At 43.6% G+C, this 27645-nt stretch overlaps 3 protein-coding genes and 1 non-coding gene across 4 annotated transcripts in view; 3 read left to right on the top strand and 1 right to left on the bottom strand.

Moving 5' to 3' along the window:
• LOC142764763 (uncharacterized) overlaps positions 1 to 17306 on the bottom strand; it is a 422070-nt gene extending 404764 nt beyond the window's left edge. Inside the window, exon 1 of the mRNA XM_075865291.1 lies at positions 17134 to 17306. Within this exon, the coding sequence (XP_075721406.1) occupies positions 17134 to 17304 (171 nt within the window). The 5' untranslated portion in view covers positions 17305 to 17306. The remainder of the gene's footprint in view (positions 1 to 17133) is intronic.
• Positions 846 to 2121, top strand: LOC142765123 (uncharacterized). The gene has a single exon (XM_075865694.1). It carries the CDS (start codon positions 856 to 858, stop codon positions 2119 to 2121), a length of 1266 nt encoding a protein of 421 aa, XP_075721809.1. The 5' UTR covers positions 846 to 855.
• LOC119173295 (uncharacterized) lies at positions 4540 to 5755 on the top strand. Its single transcript, XM_037424178.2, has one exon. The coding sequence runs from the start codon at positions 4605 to 4607 to the stop codon at positions 5742 to 5744; it is 1140 nt and encodes a 379-aa protein (XP_037280075.2). The 5' UTR covers positions 4540 to 4604; the 3' UTR covers positions 5745 to 5755.
• On the top strand, positions 7208 to 7280 carry TRNAT-UGU (transfer RNA threonine (anticodon UGU)). The gene has a single exon. It is a non-coding gene; the product is annotated as a tRNA-Thr (tRNA).
• Positions 17307 to 27645: the final 10339 nt, after the last annotated feature.

Raw genomic sequence — 27645 nt, 5'->3', positions numbered from 1 at the left:
TTCTTTCTTGTTTACATTCCATTGGTTTTAATAACTTCCCCTGTATATTCCTTGGCATTACTGTCTGTTAGATCTCTTTAATATTGTGTCAAAACATGGAAAAATGAGCCCTTAGGTATACACCTCTTTCCCTTATTCAATAACGAGAGTCTCGTACTGGCAGACTTGGTGTCATTAGGTTTTATACGAGGGACTATCAATCAGCTGCCCGCTCGTAATAAAGTTCACGTGCTACGTGACACCAAATATGCGCATAAAAGAGTGTTTACTCGTCGCTTGGCCTATAGATGACGCTGACCGACACTCCTACATCTAAATTCACATATAAACCCAAAAATGTGGACGGAGGGAAGGCCGCTGTGATAGCTCAGTGGTTAGTGCACCGAACTGTTATTCGAAGGTCGTAGACTCCATTCCTGCTCACGGCTGGTTATTTTTTCACCCACTTTTCTTCCTTATTTAAATTCCATTGCTTCTAATAACTTCCCCTGTACATTCCTTGGCATTACTGTCTGTTAGCTATCATTATTATTGTGTCAAAACACGAAAAAACAAGCACACTTCTTTCCTTTTATTCATTACCGAGGGTCTCGTACTAGTAGACTTGGTGTCATTAGGTTGTATACGAGGGAATATTAATCAGCTGCCTGCTCGTAATAAAGTTCACGGGCTACGTGACGCCACATATGCGCATAAAAGAGTGTTTCACACTCGTCGCTTGGCTTATAGATGGCGCTGACTGACACTCCTACTTCTAAATTCACAAATAAACCCAAAAACGTGGATGGAGGGAAGGCCGCTGTGATAGCTCAGTCGATTCCACTTCCGGCCACCGTAGTGTACGGACGTGGCGGCATGAGCTCCGGCGATATCGGAGCGGCATCAACGGCCCAGCTCGGTCGTGGTACCAGGAACATGGACGAATCGTCACAGGATTATCAGATTATTTTGCCCCGACTGCCATCAAATGATTCAACGCTGCATACTGTCTTTTTGCACGCTGATATCAAGGCGCGGCCGTATCGCGTTGAGGATTTCAGGGACGCTCTTATTCGTTTGGCTTTGCTTCCCGAGGTTGCTGCCTTGGGGGCGTACCAAATGAATCATGTTTGGGCCATCACTTTCAAGGACGAGGAGGGCAAGAAGAGAATACTCGCTGCTGGGGACATTGTGGTGAAGAACCAGCGCTGTATCACTATCGACCCTAACCACCAGGATACGAAGCTGAAGATACACTGGCTACTGTTTAACGTTCCTGACGACGAGGTGAGGGCAGCGTTGGCTCCTTATGGCAAGGTGAACGAAATAGTGCGAGAGCGCTGGCGCGTGTATGGATGCACCGACAAAGGCTCTTCGACGCGAGTGGTGAGCATCAGGCTCAAAGCTGGCCTCACGGTGGATGACCTCCCACATCAGTTGCGGATTGCCGGAGACCTCACGCTAGTTGTCGTCGCGGGAAGAGCACCGTTATGCCTGCGTTGCCGCGGAACAGGTCATATTAGGAGGGATTGCCGAGCCCCACGTTGTACAGTGTGTCGGCGTTTTGGGCATAATGAGAGCGGCTGTATGAGAACATATGCAAGTGTAGCAGGGCCCGCGGGAGGCGATGAACTTTCCGAGCATCACATGGACGAGGCTGAAGCAGAAGAGCTGATAGGGGCGCGTCGGGAGGAACCGAAACCCAAGTTGACGCCCCTTACGCCACGCCCCACAGGTGCTGAGACGACGTCTAACAAAGACAAGGGTTCTACAAAAGACGTGCAATCCACGAGCAACACACAAGATATAACGGCGCTTGCAGCACAGGAAGAAATGTCGGAAAACATGGACACGTCAAATACATGTAAAAGGCCCAGGGAAGAGGCGGAAGGCAAGAAGGCTGCTACAACGAAAGAAGTGGAGGAACCACCGGCCAAGGCGATGAACGTGCGCCGTAGACCGGCACCTAACATCCTCAGCGAACGTCGAATAGCCGAGAACCTCCCACCAACCCAGGTGCAACAGACACAACTGCCGCAGCAGCAACCAGTGCCGAATCAGCAGACATTGCATCAGCGACTGACAGATCAACAACAGAAGGGACCTTCAGCGGGGCCCCCTTCAGATCAAAAGCCCCCGTAAGGTGGGGGTCTGGATTAAGTGACACAAGTATTGACCCGGCGGAAGCACCAACAAATGGAGCGCAGTGGTGAAGTGTGCATAATGTGCTGCGTGAAACGTGCGCGGCGCTCTACTTTTGTGATCAAAAGAAAGGGGACCTATCAGACCATATCGAACCTTGGACCTGATGGTGATAAAGGAGTATCAGAGGTGAGAACCATGTGGCCGGGACGGCCATTCACGTCCTAATGGCTATGAGCGTCGAAGCAGAATTGAGAGTTGCGACTCTCAATGTCAGGGGACTTGCCGCTCGACGAAGGCAGTATCAATTAAGTCGTTTGATGCTGGAACGTGATCTCGATGTTATTGCCATTCAGGAAACAAAAGTTGAAGGGCAAGATCAGACTGACCGAATGGTGTCCCCTTTTAGAGCCCGGTACGATGTGTGTGTGTCTCATGCCGTTGGAATGTCGGCGGGTTGTGCACTGTTCCTTAAAAATTCTATTGGTATAGTTGAGGAGACTGTAACTGTGTCTAGTACTGGGAGATTCATAGTTTGCGATTTTACATATAATAATAAAAAATGGCGAGTTGTCTGTGTTTACGCACCGAACAAAGAAGTTGAACGTAAATTATTGTTTGAGAATTTACAGACTTTTCTTAGCTGTGGCAGGATTGTCATTATGCTCGGCGACTTTAATTGTGTTTGCAACCCTCAGGACAGAGCAAAGAAAGCAGCCATAAAAGACCAAAGTGCAACGCTACTCTGCACTATTGTACAAGATTGTCATCTCGAAGATGTTGGTGATGTGCTCTCTGCAGAAGAGCACTTCACACACTTTCAGAACGAAAGCCATGCGAGGCTAGACAGAGCCTATGTGTCAGTAGAGTTAATGCGAGTATGTTCGAATTATGAAGTAAAAAGTGTGTCTTTCAGTGACCACAGTTTAGTAATGTTCACTATAGGGTATAAACAGAAGAAGACACGCTTTAACTGGGATGTGTGGAAATTAAACGACTTATTATTAAAAGATGAATTGTTCGTTGAAGCTGTGCAGGATTCCATTAACAAAATGTTAGCTGAGCCTCAAGCGAACGTGATTGAAGCCTGGGAGCGTTTTAAGGAGGTGACAAAGATGAAAGCCATAGAAAGATCCGGTGTGTTACATAGAGCCGAAAAGGAAAAAGAAAAAGATTTGCAATGTCAGTTAGACTTCGCATTGAGTCTAGAAAGTAAAATGCCAGGAAAGTACACAAAGGAAATAAGGCAGTTGAAAAACCAATTGGAGGCAATTGACATTGAAAAATATAGAGGGGCGGTGATAAGGGCACGTGCAGAAAAATTATCTCTCGGCGAAACACCAACAAAGCGTGCACTTGGGGATGAAAAAAGATACGCCAAGCGAAATGAAACCAAAGCGATTGCAACTGATAGCGGTATTGTACGTGAAGCGACAGCAATTGAGCAAGTATTTGTCGAATATTTCCGAGGCATACTTGGCCGAAAAGTGAAGGCAGAGGAAGGGTTTGAGGCTCAGTTTCTGCATTTGATACCAAAGCTCTCTGATAACGAGAGAGAGCAGCTGGAGATAGCGATTGAAGTGTCCGAAATAGAAAAGGCTATTGATGACCTAGCGGCTGGCAAAGCACCGAGACCTGATGGATTTGGTGCCGCATTGTACAAGACTTTTAAAGGTGTTATTTCTGTTGCCTTACATCGTGTCTTCACGGAGGCTATAAGATTAAAGGTTCTGCCCGGCTCATTTAAAAAGACGCACGTAATACTCATACCGAAAACTGACGACCCCAAAAAATTATTGTCCGTCAAGTCGTACCGACCAATCAGTTTAGCCAACACAGACTATAAAGTGTTTATGAAGGTTCTTGCAGGCAGGTTGCAAAGGATGATGAAAATACTAGTTGGACCACACCAGACTTGTGGTATAAAAGGACGCACAATAAATACAAATGTTCATGTAGCGAGAAGCGTGCTGGAGAGCTGCGATGTGTTTGGTGGCAAGGTTGCAATGTTGCAATTAGATCTGGAAAAAGCCTTTGACCGTGTAAATCATGATATCCTTTTTTTGATATTAGAATATGTTAATGTAGGGTCTATCATTTTGGAAGGGGTAAAAATGGCCTATAGAGAGTGCTTTACGAGTATTGTAATTAATGGGCGACTTACTGAAAGCTTTCAAGTGACAAACGGTGTGCGGCAAGGTGATCCCATTTCGGCTTTATTATTTGCAATATATATGGAACCTTTCTGCATGAAGATTATTAGCAATGAAACAATAAAAGGGTATCAGCTAATGAACAGTGAAGTTAAAATGCTAACATATGCTGACGATATCGCCGTGTTTTGTAGAGATAAGGAAAGTGTCAGTGAAGTGATACGTCATGTGGCCTATTTTTGCAAGATGACAGGCAGTGCAGTAAACTGGGACAAATGCCTAGGCTTGTGGCATGGTTCTTGGGAGACCACCCCACAAAACTTTGCAAATATGAACTGGTCACTTGTACCGACGAAGTATCTCGGAGTACCCCTCCAGCATTATAAAAACACGGATGATTACTGGAAAGAGATATGTGAGAGCACTCGTGAGAAGACAAGAAACTGGGGTGGTAGGGAACTTTCTATGTTTTCTAGAGCGACTGCATGCAATTGGTTCATTGTTTGCAAAGTATGGTATGTTCTGCAGTTCCTATTTATGTCAAGAGCAAATGTGCAGAAATTGCATCGAGTCTTAGCTGTGTTTGTTTGGGGGTCGGTTTGGGAGCGTACGAGTCGAACAAACTTATTTCATTCACTAAGAAATGGTGGTTTAGGATTGGCTCACCTCTTCCTCAAGCAAATTGTGTCTAGATATATTTTTTTACGCGACCAATGTAATCCGTTTGTGAGAACATTTCTACAAATTGTACTTTCTAATAAGATTCCTGATTATGTGGTATCAAGTATGCCTGTGAAATGTAACCTACGCGGATATTTAAGAGAAGTTATAATGGCATATGAAATACTGAAAGTGAGATTTTCAATGGAATATTTATCTGCTGTAAAGAGAAAACGTCTTTACAGAGATTTACGTGACGTAATGCTGCCTCAGCCTATCTACAGATCAGTATACCAGGTTGGTGCTGAACGTGACGTATTGAAGAGAGTGAAAATGATGACCGTACGCGCAAGTGCAAAGACATTTTTTTTTCAGCTGCACAGCGGAACATTGCCCGTAAAACCATGGTTACAAGAAAAGGGTTTCTTTGTTCCGTGGTCGATGGACTGCCTTATCTGTAAGAAACCCGAGACTGTCAACCACATTTTTCTTGATTGCTGGGATGCTGTTTTTCTGTGGGACATTCTGCAGCGTACTTTGAAAAAGGACTTGCCTATCACACCACACGGTATTAGATTCTTGGCTGTAGAAAATGAGGATGGTGTGCCTTATGATATGTTTATGTTGCTCGTGCTTCACAGCGTGTGGCGAACTAGAATGGCAGTAAGACACGTAGATAAAGATGCCCGATGTGCGCATGAATACTTCACGGAAAGTATTGTATACATAAGAGACGTGTTATCTTCCAGAGAAGAAAGACCCGAATGGGTGTCGTTGTTGAATGTGTTGGCTACAATGAAGCAGTTTTAAATGAAACCAGTCACAGCCAGGCTGGTGTTTTTTTAAACTTGTTTAAATGTGATCGTAAATTGTATTTCTTTTGTGCGAAGCCGGCAATAAAGAAAAAAAAAAAAAAAAAAAAAAAAGCTGTGATAGCTCAGTGGTTAGAGCATCGAACGCGTTATTTGAATGGTCGTAGGTTCGATTTCTGCTCACGGCTGGTTATTTTTTCACACACATTTCTTTCTTATTTTCATTCCATTGGTTCTAATAACTTCCCCTGTACACTCCTTGGCGTTACTGTCTGTTAGATCTCATTATTATTGTGTCAAAAAACGGAAAAACGAGCCCTTAGGTAAACACTTCTTTCCCTTATTCATTAACGAGGGTCTTGTACTGGCAAACTTGGTGTCATTAGGTAGCATACGAGGGACTATTAATCAGTTGCCCGCTCGTAATAAAGTTCACGTGCTACGTGACGCCACATATGCGCATAAGTGTTTCACACTCGTCGCTTGGCCTATTGATGGCGCTGACCGACACTCCTACATCTAAATTCACATATAAACCCCAAAAAGTGGACGGAGGGAAGGCCGCTGTCATAGCTCAGTGGTTAGTGCACCGTACGTGTTATTCGAAGGTCGTAGGCTCCATTCCTGCTCACGGCTCTTTATTTTTTCACCCACTTTTCTTCCTTTTTTACATTCCATTGGTTCTAATAACTTCCCCTGTACATTTCTTGGCATTACTCTCTGTTAAATATCATTATTATTGTGTCAAAACACGGAAAAACAAGCCCTTAGGTATACACTTCTTTCCTTTTATTCATTACCGAGGGTCTCGTACTGGCAGACTTGGTGTCATTAGGTTTATACGAGGGACTATTAATCAGCTGCTTGCTCGTAATAACGTTCACGTGCTACGTGACGCCACGTATGCCAATAAAAGAGAGTTTCACACTCGTCGCTTGGCTTATAGATGGCGCTGACTGACACTCTAAATTCGCATATAAACCCCAAAAAAGTGGTTGGAGGGAAGGCCGCTGTGATAGGTCAGTGGTTAGAGCGTCGAACGCGTTATTCGAAAGTTGGAGGTTCAATTCCTGCTCATGGCTGGTTATTTTTTCACCCACTTTTCTTTCCTAATTACATTCCATTGGTTCCAATAACTTCAACTGTATATTCCTTGGCATTACTGTCTGTTAGATCTCTTCAATATTGTGTCAAAATAAGAAAAAATGAGCCCTTAGGTATACACTTCTTTCCTTTATTCATTAACGAGAGTCTCTTACTGGCAGACTTGGTGTCATTAGGTTTTATACGAAGGACTATTAATCAGCTGCTCGCGTCTATTAAAGTTCACGTGCTGAGGGGCGCCACATATGCGCTAAAGGAGTGTTTCACACTCGTCGCTTGGCCCATAGATGGCGCTGACAGACACTCCTACTTCTAAATTCACATATAAACACCGAAAAAGTGGATGGAGGGAAGGCCGCTGTGATAGCTCACTGGTTAGAGCATCGAACGTGTTATTCGAAGGTCGTAGGTTCGATTCCTACTCACGGCTGGTAATTTTTTCACCCACTTTTCTTTCTTATTTATATTCCATTGGTTCTAATAACTTCCCCTGTACACTCCTCGGCGTTACTGTCTGTTAGATCTCATTATTATTGTGTCAAAAAACGGAAAAACAAGCCCTTAGGTAAACACTTCTTTCCCTTATTCATTAACGAGGGTCTTGTACTGGCAGATTTGGTGTCATTAGGTTGCATACGAGGGACTATTAATCAGCTGCCCGCTCGTAATAAAGTTCACGTGCTACGTGACGCCACATATGCGCATAAGTGTTTCACACTCGTCGCTTGGCCTATAGATGGCGCTGACCGACACTCCTACATCTAAATTCACATATAAACCCCAAAAAGTGGACGGAGGGAAGGCCGCTGTCATAGCTCAGTGGTTAGTGCACCGTACGTGTTATTCGAAGGTCGTAGGCTCCATTCCTGCTCACGGCTCTTTATTTTTTCACCCACTTTTCTTCCTTTTTTACATTCCATTGGTTCTAATAAATTCCCCTGTACATTCCTTGGCATTACTCTCTGTTAAATATCATTATTATTGTGTCAAAACACGGAAAAACAAGCCCTTAGGTATACACTTCTTTCCTTTTATTCATTACCGAGGGTCTCATACTGGCAGACTTGGTGTCATTAGGTTTATACGAGGGACTATTAATCAGCTGCTTGCTCGTAATAAAGTTCACGTGCTACGTGACGCCACGTATGCGCATAAAAGTGTGTTTCACACTTGTCGCTTGGCTTATAGATATCGCTGACTGACACTCCTACTTCTAAATTCACATATAAGTCCAAAAAAAAGTGGATGGAGGCAAAGCCGCTGTGATAGTTAAGTGGTTAGAGCATCGAACGCGTTATTCGAACGTCGTAGGTTCGATTCCTGCTCGCGGCTGGTTATTTTTTGACCCACTTTTCTTTCTTATTTACATTCCATTGGTTCTAATAACTTCCCCTGTACATTCGTTGGCATTACAGTCTGTTAGATCTTATTAATATTGTGTCAAAACACGAAAAACGAGCCCTTAGGTATACACTTCTTTCCCATATAAATATGTATATATATATATATATAAATATATATATATATATATTTATATAAATATACATATCTATCTATATATATATATATATATATATATATATATATATATATATATATATATATATATATTTATATATATATATATATATATATATATATATATATATATATATATATATATATATATATATATATATATATATATATATATATATATATTTGGTGGGGCGAATCGCAATGAATCCGGTGGAAAATGCGGTAGAAAAGAGGTCGACTAACGTGCGAAAACACACGTTTCGGCAGGTGGGCCTGCCTTTGTCAGAGTGCTCACTCTGACAGGCGGGTGAGCATATATATATATATATATATATATATATATATATATATATATATATATATATATATATAAGAAGGAAAACAATTATTTGAGAAAGGATTATATCTGACCATTGATGGATGCAGGCTATAAGATTGAATCAGGTGTAATGAATCCAAAACAAAAGATAATAATAATAAATGCACACTAACTTGGCAATCGTTTTGCTTCAATTATGTAGTCAAATACCACAGATCAGACGTCCCTGTGGCTATCACCTAATTTAATGCTGCCCAACGATAAAATTACTACCACATTTATTCGTAATCCTTATTTCGCAAGTGGGGCTACCAGGAATCTTTTCCACATATAAGAATATTAGCGACAAAATATAATGAAATGATTTATTGTTTCCATTTCTTCGCAAACCTGACATAATGCTGATGCCTTTAGACCAGCTTTATGCAAATAATAATTTAGTTTTAGAATGCAACAACGCAATCACGTATAAGTAACTTCCAATTGCCGTGTTGCGCACCACTGTGTATTCCAGCAGCATGTTAGATTTGTGAAATCCTAAAATTTATCCAATGAGAAGGTGTTGACTTCGTTATGTAAACAAAGGTTTCTAAACCTTTTTGATTTCGCGTGTGGGTCTTCTTTTTCTTCTCCTTTTTTATGACTCATACCCAATGCGAGGGGTGGCTGAGTGTTAGTGGAATTTTTTTCGGTTTCTTTATAACACTTCTCGAATAGTCTGTGACTAATTATTACAACAAGATACTAATATTCTGTAGTGAAGCATACATCACTCGATGATCCTTTTTAATACAAAAGATTTTTCACTGTCGCCCATACCCATTCCAGGCATAATTCTTCATCTTCGTCAGCCACTGCATAAAATTATTGCTCAGAATGCCCAGCAATTGTGTAGCAGATACCACGCTTTTCCGAAGGATGATGAAGGGTAGCACAGTGAATGGCAGCCTGCTGCACAAGCATTTTGAGTATTTATGCCGTAGTGTGTACCCAGCAAATGTGCTTGTAGCGATTACTCAAAGAGTGCAAAGAGAAGAATCTATAAGGCAGCTCTTCGAGTTTTCGCTGTGACAGGGCTGCACGTATCACGTAGGCCTAGCACTCGTTTGCAGCCTAGCACTGCTGTCGACGGTATAGATGTCGCACAAATAGGTGACGCAGACAGGAAGTTTCGCACGCACTCGTATGCTCCGCAAACATTCGTGATTGTTTGTACATAAGATCAGTCAAATGCTTTACTTTCAAATGCGAAGCATTTCTAAGCGAACTTGGGCGACTTTCAGCGTATCTATTTATCTATCTATCTATCTATCTATTTATTGATCTATCTGTCTATCTATCCATCCATCTGGCCCCCAACGACTTCTAGCTCGCCTGGCCGTTTCAATATTAGTATCGATACCAAACTTTGTATGGCATAACATTACTCTATGAAAAATAAGTTTGACTAGTAACATGAAAATCATGATATATATGTTATGAATGTCATGATTTACATTTCATGATCCTGCAGCTTATGTGGTGGTTTCATTCACATGACATGTTGCAAAACTGGTATGCTATGGCGTGATTGCATGGCGAACACATCAAAATGATGACATGCGTGTCATGTCACAACATGACTACATGTTACGCTCATGATGCGCTAAAGGCCGTTTTGCTAGCGTCACATGTACCAAATTTTGTGTCACAGTACGTGAATGGATGACGAAAGTGTGTGACCGCTGCAAACATGATAATCATTCGATGCATGTCATGTAACAACATGACTGCATCGAATGATTATCATGTTTGCACGCCCACGCCTATGACGTGCTGGCGGCCGTTTCGCTGGCTTGCCTTATACCAAATTTGGTATTGTGGGACGGGAATGGATGACGAAGGTACGATACTGGGGCAAACTTGATAAACATGAGATGCGTGTCATGTAACAACATGACTACATGCTACGCTCATGATGCGCTCGCGGCCGTTTCGCTAGCTTCACGTGTACCAAACTCGGTATTAGACGATGCGAACGGACGACATAGGCAAACGGCACATCCAAACGTGATAATCACGACATGCGTATCACGTAACAGCATGACTACAAGCCACACTGATGATGTGTGGCTTGTAGTATGCTAGCTTCACATTAGACAAATTTGGTATTACGTGATGCCTATGGATGACGAAGGTACGTGACTGGTGAAAACATGATATTCATGAGATGCGCGTCATGTGAGAACAAGACTACATGCCACAGTCAAGGCGCCAATACAATTCGACGTGACGTGGTGCGCGTGCTCGCCGGGGTTCATCCGTCGCGTCACGCCGGTGTTGCCACGCCAGGCGCCGGTCTTGCCATATATACTCCAGCTGCGGGCCGCGCTGCGTTGCTTTGACGCATGTGCGTTTCAGTGCGTCCGGCGTCTCTTCGTCACGAAACGAGGGAGAAGCAGTGTTGTCTGTGTAACGCATCGGCGCGAAATGCAGCCCGTCGCATTTCGCGCCTGTTACTGTCGGGCCACGCCGACGCACGCTGCTCGCGAATGGCGTAAGTCTACAGAGTGGTCACCTTTTGCTAACGTAGCGTCGCTGTGCCCAGCGTGCGCGCGCGTCAACGCTACATCGGAATATATTGGGCCCTTGATGCGCTTGCGCCTTTTTGATAGCTCTACATATACCAAATATGGTGTTACTTGACGTCAATGAATGACGAAATGTATGACTGGTGCAAACATAATAAACCTGACACGCATGTCATGTAAGAACATGACAACATACCGCGCTTATAGCGTGCTCGCGGCCGTTTCACTAGCTCCACATATAATAAATTCGGTTTCACGTGACGTGAATAGATGACGAAAGTAAATGACACATCCAAACATGATAATCGTTACATTGAAGTTTTGTACGGCATTATTTACTTCCACATCGTAACGTTGTGTTGATATTAAAGTGAAATAAACATTTCTCAATTGTGCTTCGCATATAATCAATTCCCACTGTAGGTGGCATGTGCCACTTTTTTACACAAACGTGTTTCGTTCCAGTGTGCGCCGTGGTTCCACTTACGTATTTGGTCAAGGTTATGAGGTTTTAAATTATATACTGAAAGATTGCAGAGGAAAACAAAACGACAAGAAAGGGTTCCGTCGCAGGGCGTCGAACCAGCAAACCCTCCATCCAAAGTTCGTGGCGCTAACCTCTAGGCCCCGGAAATACGCTGACAAAAATGCTAACGGCAAGTCATTGATATACACAATACACAGTTTAGCGGTCCTCAAAGCTTTACATCATAGCGCTTCCGTAATCTGTAGCTAGATGGCGTGATGGGCTGACGTTGGGCGTGCTCTAAAGGTGGTCACCTCTCACATTTCAAGATGTGCTGCTTCCAGAAAGCACGCACGTGAACTAATTCGACTCGTGATTCGCGAGAACACAAAGGTCACTTCGGCTGCTGCCACGGCCACGTTTACAAAAGTGGGAGCTGATAGCATGCAAAGTAAGAATCTTGACAGTTCTTCGCGCTAGTCCTGGGTATACTATGCGTTAATTCCATCCCACTTCTGTTTGAACAGAAGTGTCGAGCTGTGGCACATTAAGTGTCGAGCTGTGACAGTTGTCAGTCCGCGCAACCTCTAGTCTATGCTCATTTTGTGTGTGCTTTCTGCTTCTGGTGCGCACAGCTATTTTCAAGCTGCTTGTCATTCTTCCCGTGAATTCGCAAATTGTTTCTTAAGCATTCGTTCATTTGCCCTTGTGGCGAAACAACACACAATAAACGCTAAAGTACCCCTTGGGCACATGTTTAACTTTTTTTGTTTTAGCGATTGCTAAGAATAGGGTTAGCTACCTTTTCTATAACTTTTTCCTCTTTTTTCTTAATTATTTCTGCACGGTCCAGCACTATAACATGGAGCCAGATGTCACTTTTTACATTGTATTATTTTCTTCTTTAATTGAAAATTACGTTTAAAATGAAAATAAACCCTACGTACCACTGATCAGCTAAAACTCAAGAGGGGGGCAGCAAATTGGGTTAATAAATAATGGTCATGACGTCCAGCGCAAACAAAACACCGCTTGTCTCATCGTTTTCTTTTCTAGCCTGTGTTTTGTTTGCGCTCACCGTCATGTTTGAGCTATAAAGCATCCAGCCAAGAACTGCTTATCCAGCTACTGCTTTTTCAGTTGTGTGCACAAATTAGTCATGTCGGAAATGTCTGCTGCGTAGGCGTCCGTGGAACCTAGGTTAAATGCACCAATTATGCCTTATTGCGGTACAAATATTGCACTGTGCACTGTCCAAGGGGCAGAAGCCTTTGTCAGGTCACGTGGCTTTTAGGTTCTGCTTTCTTTCTGTTATACACAGAAGAAATAAAGTCAATACACAGTACAAACAGCATACATTCAATTGCGAAAGGTTTATTTTTATCAGCCTTTCATGTCGAAGCATCGTATACTTGTGGAAATATAATAGCATTTTCTCGATTTTAGGGAGACTCGGGAGCAAAAGTCCACCTATGCTGCTCAACACTTTACACATTTTTTTGTCATTTATGTTCAAGATAGCCGCGCGCGCGAATAATGTGTACGATGAGGGGGTTCTAAGGAGAATAAAAAGAAATGTATTTTTATTGTTCATTTCATTAACTGCCGAAAAAAACTCATCTGACCTAATGCCATTATTATTTCTCATTCGGGTAGCAAAGAAATATCTTGTGGGGAAATCAGGGTGCATTAGAATTGAATAAAAGTAACGCGTGAATCTACTGTTTCTTTTGTCCAAAGGAAGCAAGCCTGAAAAGCATTAACTTCATTGACATATTCACATTACCGAGACGCGCTGTGCTATTGTTGCCATTATTATCTGTTGCATTAGACCAAGATTCTGTTACCGCGTGAATAGCCTTTTTCTCTTGTCACTGATTTCGCTATAGAATCACGCATTTATGAGAAGCAGCTGTTGTATAGAGGCAATGCGATGGCGAATAACGAGGCCTTGCCGTGTTCGTTGTATTTTAGAACAAGGGTATATGCCAAAGAACGAAGCGGTAGCAGCTGGCGCGTCCACACATCCAAAAGCCACAGCATTTCATTACTACATTGTCGCTCGTGCATCTCCGGCCACATGATTCTGTGTATTTTCTTTCTTGCTGTGCCTGGCGCAGCGCCACATTGGCTTTCCTCCTAGTGCTTTGCACCATTAAAAGTATGTATCCGGAGAGTTGCGTACATATCAAGCCTTGCAGGAATCATTTTCATGCGAAGGAAACGGGAAGTGATAAGCTGTAGGCTTCATACAATTTTCGGCGTTGAGCAAAGCGTAAGATGACTGGAAGTGTTTTTGTAAGCAGTAGTTGTGCGCAAATTGCAGTCTTACCAGGAACGTCGACTAAGCTGCATTTAAAGGGTAACTTATGCTCAAGCATAACGTCACAACTTGCGTTAGAGTACAAATGTAAGTTTTATCAAAACGAAGTCTACTCTAGGATGCGATGATGTGAATATGATATATAACGGTGTATTTCTTTGAGGTGGGCCACACTTGAACATTGATTGATGAAACATATAGATAAACATAGTGTTTATAACCTGTTTTAAGCGCATAGCCAGCACTAGAACCACAATTGACAATAACCTCTACATGACGCCTGTATCGTAAGAGTACGAATGCAATGATTCTTGTTTTTGTATAAAATTAGCCATCATTGCAACCACAATTGGCAATGCATTGAAAGTACGCCTGAACAAGTTATTTCTTAAATCGGCTGCAGAATCAGCCATGGCTTTCATGGAATACCTGACTGCCACGCAGAATGCTTCGGTTCGACATCTGTTCACATCCAGGTTTTTATTCTTCACATTTGTCTGGTCAATGCCGCAAGTGCTGTTCAATAGCGCTCTTCTATTTAGGTTACCAATGCCTTTTCTCGATATGTTTGAGTAAATATAAAGTGTTAAACCGACTCAGATGCCAAGTCCTTGCCCCCTCCCCCTCCCGCGCCTTCAACAAAACTTCAGGCATGCCCAGGCCACCACTCTGTGAGTACTTCAGTACAACACGTATCCCTATCTGCCCCCCTATACATCTGATATTCTATCTACTCCAAACAGCTGGTGCGGTGGTACTGCCCTGGCTGCGTTCTCGGCCATGCTGCGTGAATGCTCCGCATAATACGCACTAAGAGCACGACCTAAACTTGCTAGAATCTGCGAATAAAATTCATGCGTCCTGCTCCTTCTGCGGCGCATGCCCTAACCGTGGCACATTCCATGGAACATGCATACGTATACAGATACGTGCCACAGGTGTCTTTGATGACCAACGCATGAAGATTTTAGGTTATACATGTCATGGCCAGGCCGTCATCATCTTTTTTTTACCTTTCTTTGGTCTATACAAAGTTAAGGAGACAATTGGAAGAGCGCCCAGACGTAGGCGTATAGATAGATAGATAGATAGATAGATAGATAGATAGATAGATAGATAGATAGATAGATAGATAGATAGATAGATAGATAGATAGATAGATAGATAGATAGATAGATAGATAGATAGATAGATAGATAGATAGATAGATAGACAGATAGATAGATAGATAGATGGATAGATGGATAGATGGATAGATGGATAGATAGATAGATAGATAGATAGATAGATAGATCGATAGATAGATAGATAGATAGATAGATAGATAGATAGATAGATAGATAGATAGATAGATAGATAGATAGATAGATAGATAGATAGATAGATAGATAGATAGATAGATAGATAGATAGATAGATAGATAGATAGATGCGCTCAATCTGCTTTAGGTTATTTAAGAAATGCATCGCATAAAAATACGATAGCGAAAAGCAAATATATACATGCACGACAGTTCATTGAGAGTCGCGGAAAAATCTGCGTTCAGGCGAATGATCAGAGCGAGTAGTCTTGCGTCGATGCTGGCAATGTGTCTGTAGATAAGTAGTTCGGGCAAAGACTGGACATGCTTGCGAATCCGAACATAAATTGTGCGAACGAAGTGAAGCCCTACTGAATTATGCACACTCGTCACGTGATAACAGTGATGGGCCTACTGACGAGGCAAGTCCGCAACAAGGCTACGCCATCCAGTGCACTAGGGGCACCATTTTGGGTTAGTTGTCTCCGCGCTTCCTGTGTGGCTGAACTCTGCGATATGAATCCAGTGTGGCTGACGCCAGCCCAAGCCTGCAGCAAGTTGATTGAAAGTAGCACTAACTCAAACGGCTATGACGACAGTGATGTTGGTGTCTTCAGTCGTGTACCGATGCTGGCACCGCTGCGTGCTACAACCATCGTAGTCAAATTCTGGCGTGTGGGTAATGACGCGGGCAGAAGACGATTAGCAGGCGGTCGCTCAGGGTGATGGTCATGGCCAGCACCACGCATATTAGAGACCATCCAAGTTCTGCGTCACCGATACGAGCAGGGCATCGAGTGCAGGATTTGAACGCATCGTCACTGTTGTTCACAGGCGTTTAGGCCCCTAAATTCCCCTCGTGTTTGTGTGAATTCCAGGCATCGGGAAGGCCGGTGGTAGGCCCCAGGCCTCCCCAGCGTCCACACGAACCGTGCTCACGTAGCGAAAGTTCGTGTGGCGTGGATCAAGATGGTCTTGAAAAAGTGAGCCAGCAGCATAGGTGACACGTTGAGCGCGACAGAATTCGTGCTCTGTGTCCAGCGAATAGTCTTCGGGATCACTTCTGAAATGTGTGGAAACACCAGCTGATGGCAGAAATGTGTGTTGAAATGTTGGCCGCCGACTTCACAAGAGTGTACTACTCGGTGGCTGGGTTGGTGAAGACGTAAAGTGGCCTACCTCGTCGTCTTGACTGGTGACACTCAGAGACTCCATTGATATGGGCGGTGGCTACAAGTTACGCATTGTTCTAGTGGTGTTCAGACGAAATCAATGCAGCGCGCCACAGAAGTGCCGAACTGCGTCTCGTAGCTCGTAGTAAAGGCACGGGCACGTCGAGAAGTGAGTGAGGCAAAGTTTGAAGTCATGTAACAGAACATACTCGGATATACCGTGGAGCCAGACTCCGAGCTACAGCGCCTCCTTAGTTTCCGCGAAACATATTCTGAATGAGGCGTCATGGACCACCTCGCCCGGTAAAACTTAGCTCAAAGCGATCCTCTTTCTTTAAAAAAACAATATGCCTACTTTGCAGGAAACTGATTCCACTAACGTGGTGTTAGCCAAATTTTCATCGTTTCTCAATGCTTCTCTCACAGAGAACGCTGATTTTAGTCACATGCAAAGGTGCTAACAATTTAATTTCTGCGAAACAAATCATTAACACCTTAGAATTATTTTATTATGTCAGTCTGTCTGTGCTCATTGTGCTGCGTTGATTATGCATAGAAAAAGGGAAGAGCATATTCACCGCGACTACATCAACTTAGGATGCACAAAAATCTTACTTGTGAGTAAAGATTTTCTGAAGCGTCAACCGTTCCTTGAGATTCGGTAGAACATTCGGTAGTGTACTCCGACGATGCTGTCCATGTTGCTTCGCTAACTTCAGATATATTACACACTGTTTTCCCCGAAAGCAGAATGAAGGCGATGGCTACGCTCAGTACGCGGTCCATTATTTTCTCCCTATGTGACAGGGGATCTGTTCTGCTGCACCATTTTATTTATCGCTATCCTCCCATCCAGTGATGCACCACTAAAAATGCTCGATTACGTTCGTCATCGGTCATAGACGTCTTTAAACGGCAGACCTTTTTGTATCTGTCAAGCACATTTTGAGTAGAACGACAAATGCCAAGAGCTCTTTTATAACAAAAAATACGCACTCATTAGGCCACGTCATTAATGTACGGCTGTTAATAAATACTCTCTCTAAACGCTTCGCGTCCAAGAAACATAGTTGCGTCTACAACATGGATGCTGCACGAATGTGGTCTTCCTTCTGTTTTTACAGTTTCCATCGCCACGTTAGACTTTTGTTTGGTAATAGTCGCAAAAATCTCAATGAAAACTTTATAAATTTTGGGATGATAGGTATTTCGCTACTCCATTACGAAAGGTTTTCTGACTATTAGAATACTTTGGTTGTATTTCACAGATAACGGCTAACACTGTTCGAATAGGTTCGCCTTTTGCTTACAAAGTTATCAAATTATTTTATGTGCGAAGCATACTTAGCGAACTTCGGCGACTTTGAGCGTTTATATCTGTCTTTCTATCTAGCCACCTACAATCTTCAGCCTGCCCGTCTCGATAATGGCATCGATACCAAACTTGGTATGACATAACATGACTGTATGACGAGCATAAGCGATTAGACATAGCATGAAAATCATGATATGTATATCATGAATGTCATGATTTACACTTCGGGGTCTTGCTGCTTTTGCGATGGTTTTGTTCAAATGACATTTTGCAATACTGGTATGATATGACATGACTGCATAGATAACATAAGTGACAAACCATGACGCGGAAATTGTGATATGCATGTCATGTTCTTCATCTTATGACTAGTCATGACTACACGCCACGTTTATGGTGCGCTCGCTGTCGTTTCGCTAGCTTCACATAAGCCGAATTTGGTATTACGGGACGTGAATAAATGACCAAGGAACATGACGGGTGCAAACTGGATAATTATGAGATGTGTGTTTTGTAATAACATGTATACATTCCACGCTCATGATACGCTCGCGATCCTTTCGCTAGCTTCACATGACGTGAATGAATCACGAATGTATATGACTGATGCAAACATGATTATCATGACGTGAACGTCAAGTAGGAATATGACTACATACCACACTTATGATGCACTCGCCGCCCTTTCCCTAGCTTGAAATGTATGAAATTTGGTATTACGTGACATGAATGAACGACTAAGGTAAATTAGACGTCAACACATAATACTCAAGACGTGCGTGTAATGTTAAACATGACTACATGCGACGCTCATAGCGCCCTCGCAGCCGTTTCGTTAGCTCTTTATATGCCAAATTTGTTATCAGGTGACATGAATACACTACCAAGGTAAATGACACGTCGAAACATGATAATCGTGATTTGCGGGGCATGTGAAACATGATTACATGCTACGCTTATTGCGTGCTCGTGGCCGTTTCACTATCTTCACATATGCGAAATTTGGTATTACCAGGTGTGAACAGACAGGTGTGAACCACATTGTAATGTGTGAGTGCTATAAACTTTTTCTAAGAAGTTGCGAGTAAGTTCACTGAGCCAATCCTTATAAAATACCAAAAATAGATTTTGATATTTTTCACGTCCCTCACAAAGATTCTGGCGCGAAGTTTACAAACGAAATTTCAACGCTTTTTTGCACCAATAATGACCTTATAATAGTAGAACATAAGGCATTAGATATCTCTTAGTGCATTTTTTAAATTTAAACCAAGTGAATGTTACTTTTTAGTTTTCCTTTGATGTTCTAAAGACCAGCATAATTTGTTCAACCACTTTAGTGCAGTGCGTTTTGCAGACTAAAAAAGCCGTAACGAACATTACACATCTAAAATTGTCGATAATAAATCCGGTTTGGTTACTTCCTCTGTTAAACAGCCATATAGTGAGATATTTTTTTATTTTCTTGAAGTTATTCTAACACAATAAATCAAAGTTTGATGTTAAACTTGCCTCAGCAACATTTGACGTACTGTCGTATTACTTAACATCTCGAGCTTCATTTGTACGAGTGATTTATTGAATCAGAACTCTCAGTTCGAGGGGCACTTGCAGCGTCGCGTTGTCGACGCTGCAAGCGACTCGACACGACAACAATAGTTGTCGTGTCGAGTTCACCTTCCCACGTGATCCGTTATTTCACGCGAGCAACGTGCTCGAGTAGAATACCAGGAGAGAGAGCTATGCTCTTCAAAGCCGCACCTCAAAACACGTGCATTAACGTGCTGTCTAGAAAAATAATTTTTACCCCTTTAGTACCTGTATATTCAGTTTTGTAATATTCATGTAATAGATCCTTTACAACTGCAGACTTTTTCTGCAATCACGAGGTTAACTGTCTGTGCAGTATGTCCTTAGGTCTGCCTAAATATCTGTTCCATGTTGCCATGCATCTTCCCATCACATGCAATAAAACTGTTTGAACTTGTCGGTTTTAAATTGATGATCGAAACTTCCTACGAAAGGAAATGAAAATTTCTGCCAAGGTTGCTGTGTGTATAACTTTAAAGGCCTATGTAGATTTTCTGCTGTTTTTTGTTCGAAACCACCCAAACTTGAGCGTGTGCTGCTCCCGTCCAAGCAAATATTATTGCAATGACTTCTGAAGCCTTGTGAACTGTCTTAAAAAAATTTACATTCAGTTTTTCTTAGATGTCTTCAGGTGTCATCTGCGTTTTCAAATGATAAGAACTGAGAATCCACAGCAGTTTTGCTCCTAATGACCACCTTTGAAAAATATGTAATGAAGCTGAACTGTTAGTAGCACCACTCGCAGCTACTGGTAGCACATGGGTATTTTTATTATTATCCACTTTCAGTAGCACACATTGAAAGTGTCTGTATATTAACAAAATAGTTGTGAAGAGCTCGTTTCGCACAAATCAGAGTGTTAGCGTCGGCGTCCACGTCGCCGTCGGTGTCATCGGTTGTGAGCGAAAAATGATACCCTGTGCGAGACCAAAAAATTGGGCAAGATGCAAATAATATGAATTATAAAAATTTCGGGTATTAGTGAGGATTTATCCCGCTTCGTTTGCTTGACAAGCAAGTGTTCCAACACATAGCCACGCATCTGCTTGGAAATATAGTGAAAATACCTTCCTCTAATTTGAAATGAGGTGAAGGTAACTTGCGTGCTTTACAAACACATAGGTCCTGTATGCATGCTTCACAATGCAACCTGTATTATCGCAGTAATAATGTGTGGTACAAGCGATCATTGTGACCTGACATCAAAATATGCGATTATGTAGAATGCATGATTTAAAGCACATCATCCACTAAAAAAGCCGCACACGCATTTGCGCCTTCTTTCTTAAAGCACGTAGTGGTTGTATGGCAAGTTCAAAAAGATTTCACGCGCCCCTGGTTTAAAGCATGCTACACAGAATGCAGCCGTATGTGAAAGTATCACTGACACAATTCATTCGGAACTCAATACCCACTATACACAGGCTATTGCGCTAACTTTTTAAAAAGCGTAGCTTAAGAATTGCCCTTTTTTCTGTTGCGACCGCAGCGACATTTAAGGAAGTTGTGCCTTCAGTGTTTCAAGTCCTTTATCTGTGTGTGAATGAGCTACAGGTGATATGTAAGATAACAGCTTTTTAGTAGCCTTTACTCTGGCGCTCTATGAGGATCAGCCGAACTTGGCGGAAACTATGGATCTTTTCGAGCCCTGGTGACGCCCCATTTGAATGGGCCAACAGTACGAAAAAGTCAAATGCTGCGTTTCACTGGAACCAGTCATGGCGTCAAAACTGGTCGAGTAATTCGGGTGGTGGTTTCAAACCAGATGCATCTTCTTTCATTTGTTTGTCGTTCCACTGAGTGCAGAAGTGCACCCAGCCATAAGGTGTGAGAACCTTCTCCTGGCGAGCTGTTTAAATTTATTTTGAAGCTTTAAATGCCTGCGCTCGCTGTGCTTTAGGATAACCAGCTTGGTGGCCTCTGAGATTCATTCCCGCCAAGTGTTTCACAACATCGCGACCATAGCTAAATTTGAGGCCGCGGGTTAATCATCATAGTCAGTCTGCCCATTCTACCACGCTGCTTGGCCGGTGCGCACCTTTTTGTCGTCTTAGTCGTCCACTAGCTAAAGGCTGCTAGTTGACGCACTAACTAAACTATGCTAATGAATGCGACGTTAATCATGAGCACGCTAAGTAAAAGGGTACTAGTTGGACCTTACTGATATGATGCCTATTTGAATCGTGCAAATAAAAAATGTTTATTAGCTATACGCTATTGATTAGTTTGCTATTTGAACCAAGATAATTATTGCCGTTTTATTTGAAAACTTAACAATTAAGACGAAACACGTTGGCGGTATGTTCATTAGGCTTTAGGTAATCAATAAAATCAAAATAAAAAACAGCGGATGTGGCTTTCAGTTCAAAGCAGACCAAGCAGATGAGTTGACGACTGAATCGAAAAGCTGGAAGAAGCTAGGTTATCACAATGTGCATCTTCGCACAAGCAATGCAAGATCACCAAACAATTTTATATATGCAAAGAATCTGCTGATTACCGTCCACCACATCAAACACTTAATCAGTCATTTTTTATTACATTGTCGCCGTTTCGATTTATTCGGGCAAAGCATACTAGCACCACCCCTTCAAAGACTGGGTTTGCAATTATCACAACCTGATCTTCTTTCATTTGGAGCCTCTACACTGGGTTTCAGCCACAGGGATGTTTTATTCGCCGTTCAAGAATACATCACTGCGACTAAACGATTTTCTTGCTAAATTACTGTCTCACTATTTTTCTTCTTTTTTTCTGCAAACTTGATATCGGTATTTCAAATCAAAATTAAGTTACAAAAAAATTTGTAGGAATGACGCAATGCTGAAAGTATAGGACAAATTCACCTTACAATCGGTCAATCCCCTTTTTTGGGTACGAGCCATTTGCACAGAGAAACAACAACAACAACCAGCATCATCCCATTCACGAGTTGCACTAAAGCCATCTTATAATCAACGATTGTGTACCCGAGTTTTATCCTCAGTCAGTTTAACTGGCACCTTTCCATTGCCTGCATCGTGGACGCTTCATTATTCAAAGTTGCACTAACCAATTACATCTTCAGCTTATTGTTACGGGAAGGATGACACAAAAGAATGTAATATGTACAGTCCACAGTAGGGATGGCATAAAGAACCAAGATGGTGAGGGGAGGCACCACCTATAGTCCACTTCTTCGTCCTCTAGGTGAGCGGCACATAACATATCCCTCCGGCAGCGAAGGCACCGCCTCGGTGCAGCAGGAGAAAGACGGTAGTGAAGGTGGTTACTATACACGTGTGTTGGGGGAGTCCGGTGTAAGGTAGGGCTTGAGACGGACAACGTGAACGATGTCGTCTGTGCGGGGTGCCTTGGTTGAGGACGAAGACAATTGTTCGATTTCATCCGTGACGTAGGTCACTTGGCAGCGCACATGGTATGGTCTTGAGAAGAGGAATGGTAGCTTCACAGAAAGCCCAATACGGCGTACTGGAGACCACTGGAGGACAACAGATTCTGGGGAAAAGTAGGCGTTTTAGTGGTGGCTGTCGTAACGAGATTTTTGGCCCGCTTGCGAGACAGTTAGCCGAACACGCGCAAGTTGGCGTGCATGGTCGGCGCGAGCTATAGCTTTTTGAGAGTGGAGAGTGCTCAGTGGGTGAGTACGTTGAAAAAGGCATCATCTAGTCCGTGAATAAAGTTGAATTTCGGATAATTAAAAAAGAGAAAAATGACTAGCTTGCCTGCTTGTGCCGAGACGTATTGTAGGCGAATGTGACAAAAGGCAACGCTGCATCCCAATCTTGGTAGTTGGCAGACATCTACATTGCCAGCATGTCTTTATTAATTCGAATCATCTGCTCCATCAAGCCATTTGTCTGCGGATGGTAGGCCGTAGTTAGCTCATATTCGGTCGAGCAAGACATTAAGATACTACTGATGACCCGAGATAGAAACTGCCTTCCACGGCACGTCAGAACCTGCCGTGGTGCTCCGCGCTGAAGGATGACGTTGTGGAGCAAGAAGTCCGCTGCGTCGGTCGCGCAGCTGGTGGAAAGTGCGCGAGTAATTGCGAACCATGTGGCATATTCCGTGGCAACAGCGATCCATCGATTTCGCGAGACAGACGTAAGGAAGAAACCAAGCAAGTCGAGGCCGACACAGTGAAACGGTTCATATGGAACGTCGAGTGATTGAAGAAAGCCGGCAGGTGGGAGCGTTGACTTTTTCCGGCGCTGGCAAAGATCGCACGAGGTCACGTAATGACGTACCGACCTATACATTCCTGCCCAATAGAACCAACGGCGTGCACGACCGTAGTTGCGGGAAACGCCGAGGTTCCCCGCCATCAGTACGTCCTGAAGCTGGGCCAGAACAGTCGAACGAAGGTGTGCCGGAATCACAAGCAAGAGGTCAGGACCATCGAGTATCAGACTACGGCGTAGCGAGGTGCTGTCACATTGTACGAAAAGACGAAGGGATGAATTGGGAGCTGTAGAGCTGATGTTGTCGATAATGTTGCGAAGAGTTAGGTCACGTCGTTGCTCAGCAGAAATGTTGAACAGGTAAGTTATAGCAAGCACAGACCGAATGACATCGTTCACCGAAGAGTCTGGTGGGTCGACAGGATAACGGGACAAGCAGTCGGCGTCTTGATACAAGCGGCCACACTTGTAGACAAGAGTGAACGTGTACTCTTGAAGTCGTACTGCCAAACGACTAAGTCGACCAGCCGAATCCTTGAGTGAAGAAAGCCAGCATAAGGCGTAGTCATCAATTGCCATGGTGAATTGTCTGCCGTAAGGATAGGGACAAAATTTCCAGACAGCCCAAACAAGAGCAAAGCACTTTTTCTTGGTTATAAAATAGCTCTGCTGAGCTGCGGAGAGGAGGCGGCTGGCGTAAGTAATGACGCAGTCATGACCATGTTGTTTTTAGCCAAGGATAGCGCCAATACCATGACCACTGGCATCGATTCGTACTTCGGGGGGCGCAGAGTCATCGAAATAGGCCAACACAGGGGGGGGGGGGGTGAGTTGGTCGACGAGATGGGAAAAAGCTGCTGCTTGGTCAGGTCCCCAAGTAAAAGGGACGTATTTTTTCAATAGACGTGTGAGGGGCTGTGCACTGACTGCGAAATGCCTAACAAACCGGCGAAAATACGACCACAGGCCGAAAAATGAGCGAACGTCCTTTGAAGAACATGAAATAGGGAAGTTGGTGACAGCGCATATTTTCGCTCGATCAGGTCGTACACCGGCCGTGTCAACTAGATGACCAAGCACGGTGATCTCTCGGTCGTCAAAGCGGCATTTTGAAGAGTCGAGTTGAAGACGAGCGGTGCGAAAGACTTGCGAAATAGCCGATAAGCGTTGCAGATGATTGGTGAAAGTCGGGGAAAAAACGACCACATCGTCCAGGTAGCAGAGGCATATGGACCACTTAAAACTCCTCGGTGAGCGAGTCCATCATCCGCTGAATGGTTGCTAGCGCGTTGCACAACCCAAAAGGCATGACCTTAAACTGGTATAGAGTAAAGGGTGGAATTTTTATTTATTTATTTAGTCATTTATTTATTTTATTAGGACGTTCTTACAAAAAAGCCCACGAAGGGGGCAAAAGGAGAGAGCGTCTCCTGACTAGGCCCACTCTTCGTGAGCACCTCAGGCAAGTAGAGGAAAACAGTACATAGGAAATTCAAGATTATAGACACAAATTATAAAAAACAATTACCATTACAACAAGCGCAGAAAATATCGGTTAAAGAATCAAACAAAACTGTTCCTGAGCGATAAATACAAAGGCGTTATCAGCACTAATAACATATATTGAAATACATACAATTTGTGCGTAAATAGGGTGAATGAGTATAAAAAAACAAAGATTACAACAGATATATTAGATACATCACCAATATTCAGCAAACGCATCCTAAAAGTGGTTTTGGATTATTACATTTATAATTTGCTTCTTAAATTTTGCACAGTTTTTCGTCTCCCTAGCGTATTCTATGCTTCAGGATTTTTTTTCCCACTAAAATGATTTGGTTATCAATTGACTGTATGCCATAGCTTGTCCGACACATCGTCCCCACCAACGCAACAGGACGTAGATTGTATGCAAGAAATCTGCTTAAGTTTGTATCAGAAAAACTATGAAAGTTCTTCTTAATTTTTGATACATTACCATGGCTAGTTGTACCTTGTAGATTCCTGGGAATGGTATCACAATGTGCAGACTAAAAAGAAACAAAGGTGGTCTTTTGCCGATCGTTTTCATCGACAGCTATTTTCCAATAACCCGAATGAAGGTCGATAGAAGAAAAGAACGGTGCGCCATGAAGAGAATCAAGGGCGTCGTCTATTCGCGGCAAAGGGTACACGTCTTTCTTGGTGATTTTGTTGAGGGGCCGGCAGTCCACGCAGAACCGCCGGGTGCTATCTTTTTTAATATCTTTTTTTACAAGTGCCACAGGTGACACCCAAGGACTCGAAGATGGCTTGATGATTAGCGAGCATCTTGTCAACTTCCGTTTGAATGACGCTGCGTTTGGTAGTCGAGACACGGTAAGGGCGTCGATGAATAGGTCTTGCGTCCGCTGTTTTGATGCGAAGTGTCACCAGAGATGCTTGTCGAAGTTCTGGTGAAGCGAAATCAAAAACGTCGCTGTATGACGCTAACAAAAGGCGTAGGTCCAGGCTTTAAGAAGGGTCCAGGTCCGGGGCAATCATGTTCTCGAACGCGTCATCAGTTGTCGAGCTAGCAGCAGGGCTGCCTGGAGTTGGCTGTGGAACATCAATGGCCAGGGAAACAGGTTCGTTTGCGTCTAAAAGCCATATCGTGTCCAGCGTGATACCTTTAGGAAGCAGTTGTGCGCAGCGTCCAAAGCTCAGGGCAGGTAAGCAAGCGTTTTTTGCAGACACAGTCACAAGAGAGTCAGGCAGAGCTACTAGTCATGCCAGAAGAACGTCCATGGAGGGGGTAGTCAAGTACTCGCCATCACGTATCGGTGGGTCTGCGTTAAATGAGACGTAAGTCAGAGTACCTGGGCACAAATGCACAAACTGAGTGACACATAAGCATGGTGGCGACGCGATAGTGAGGTCAGGTATGGCAGGAAGCTTTAACTATAACAAACCAGATAAACAGTCAATCAGGGTGAAGTCGTGCTGAAAAAGTCGTGGCCGAGGATTAGGTCATGAGGGCACTCATCCAGAACAGCAAAGAAGGCTAAGGTCTTGTGATCATCAAATTTCATACGCGCAGAACACATTCCAAGGACGAGAGGTCTACGACAATCGGCTACGCGAACAACAGGTGATGAGGCGGGTGTAACGACTTTACGAAGACGCGAGAAAGGGGAGTGCTCATGACTTATAATTGGGTACCTGTGTCGATGAGCGCTGAAACAGGCCGGTAATCTACTTCAACGTCCAAAAGGTTTTGCCGAATTGTCAGAGTTAATACAGGATTTCTGGGTCGATATGTCAATGCAGCATCACCTCCGGGAGCTGCACTGGTCAGTTTACTAAAGAGGGATAGCGTGGGAAAGTTGAAGAAGTGGAGCGACAGGGCATAGGTGACTGAGAACGTCGCTGGGTCGGGGGGGGGGGATGGTGAGTGGTCATAACGTGAGGTCGATGTTCGGACATTAGGGATTGGTTGTTCCTCATGGCTGTGAAAATGAAAGATCTGGTGTCGTCTGGATGATATGATGATTGAGGGGACGATGGCCTACGGTAGCCAATGTAGCGGGAAATGTGGCCGACGCCATTGCAGTTGAAACATACCGGCCTGTCATCACGCGTGAGCTACTGGTTCGGATCACGGTACCTGTAATACGTCCGTCGTGGCTGGTAGTATGAAGCAGGACTGACCATGGGACGACTTAGGGCACATACTGGCTGGACGCCTGCATTTGCCAGTTCTTCGCGCACGACGGCCTGGATTAGTGGAACTGTCGGGCGGGCTTCCTCGTTAGAACGAGCCTGAGGAGAGGATGAAGTTGCTGCCCCGATCTCTCGGTGAACAAGTCGCAGGAAGTTTTCGGTACTGGGCGGCGGCTGAATATGGACGTCTTCGCAGGACGACGTGGCAGCAGTGTTAGGAAGCCGAACAAATTGTTGTGTGACTCGTCGTCTCCTTGGTTTTCGAGCCATCGGCACTGCCTGATAATGTCTTCAATGGTGGAGCAGTAGTTATACACGAGTAAGTGAAAGGTGGCATGAGCGATGCCTTTG

The sequence above is a fragment of the Rhipicephalus microplus genome, chromosome 6, assembly GCF_043290135.1.
Source record: "Rhipicephalus microplus isolate Deutch F79 chromosome 6, USDA_Rmic, whole genome shotgun sequence".
In the NCBI taxonomy this organism is placed as follows: domain Eukaryota; kingdom Metazoa; phylum Arthropoda; class Arachnida; order Ixodida; family Ixodidae; genus Rhipicephalus; species Rhipicephalus microplus.
The sequence above is the reverse complement of the archived record's forward strand: the minus strand, read 5'-3'. Positions and strand labels throughout refer to the sequence as shown.

Bases quoted from the DNA above. Each gene is read 5' to 3' on its own strand.
- LOC142765123 (XM_075865694.1), top strand. From the start codon at position 856: ATGAGCTCCGGCGATATCGGAGCGGCATCAACGGCCCAGCTCGGTCGT.
- LOC119173295 (XM_037424178.2), top strand. From the start codon at position 4,605: ATGAACTGGTCACTTGTACCGACGAAGTATCTCGGAGTACCCCTCCAG.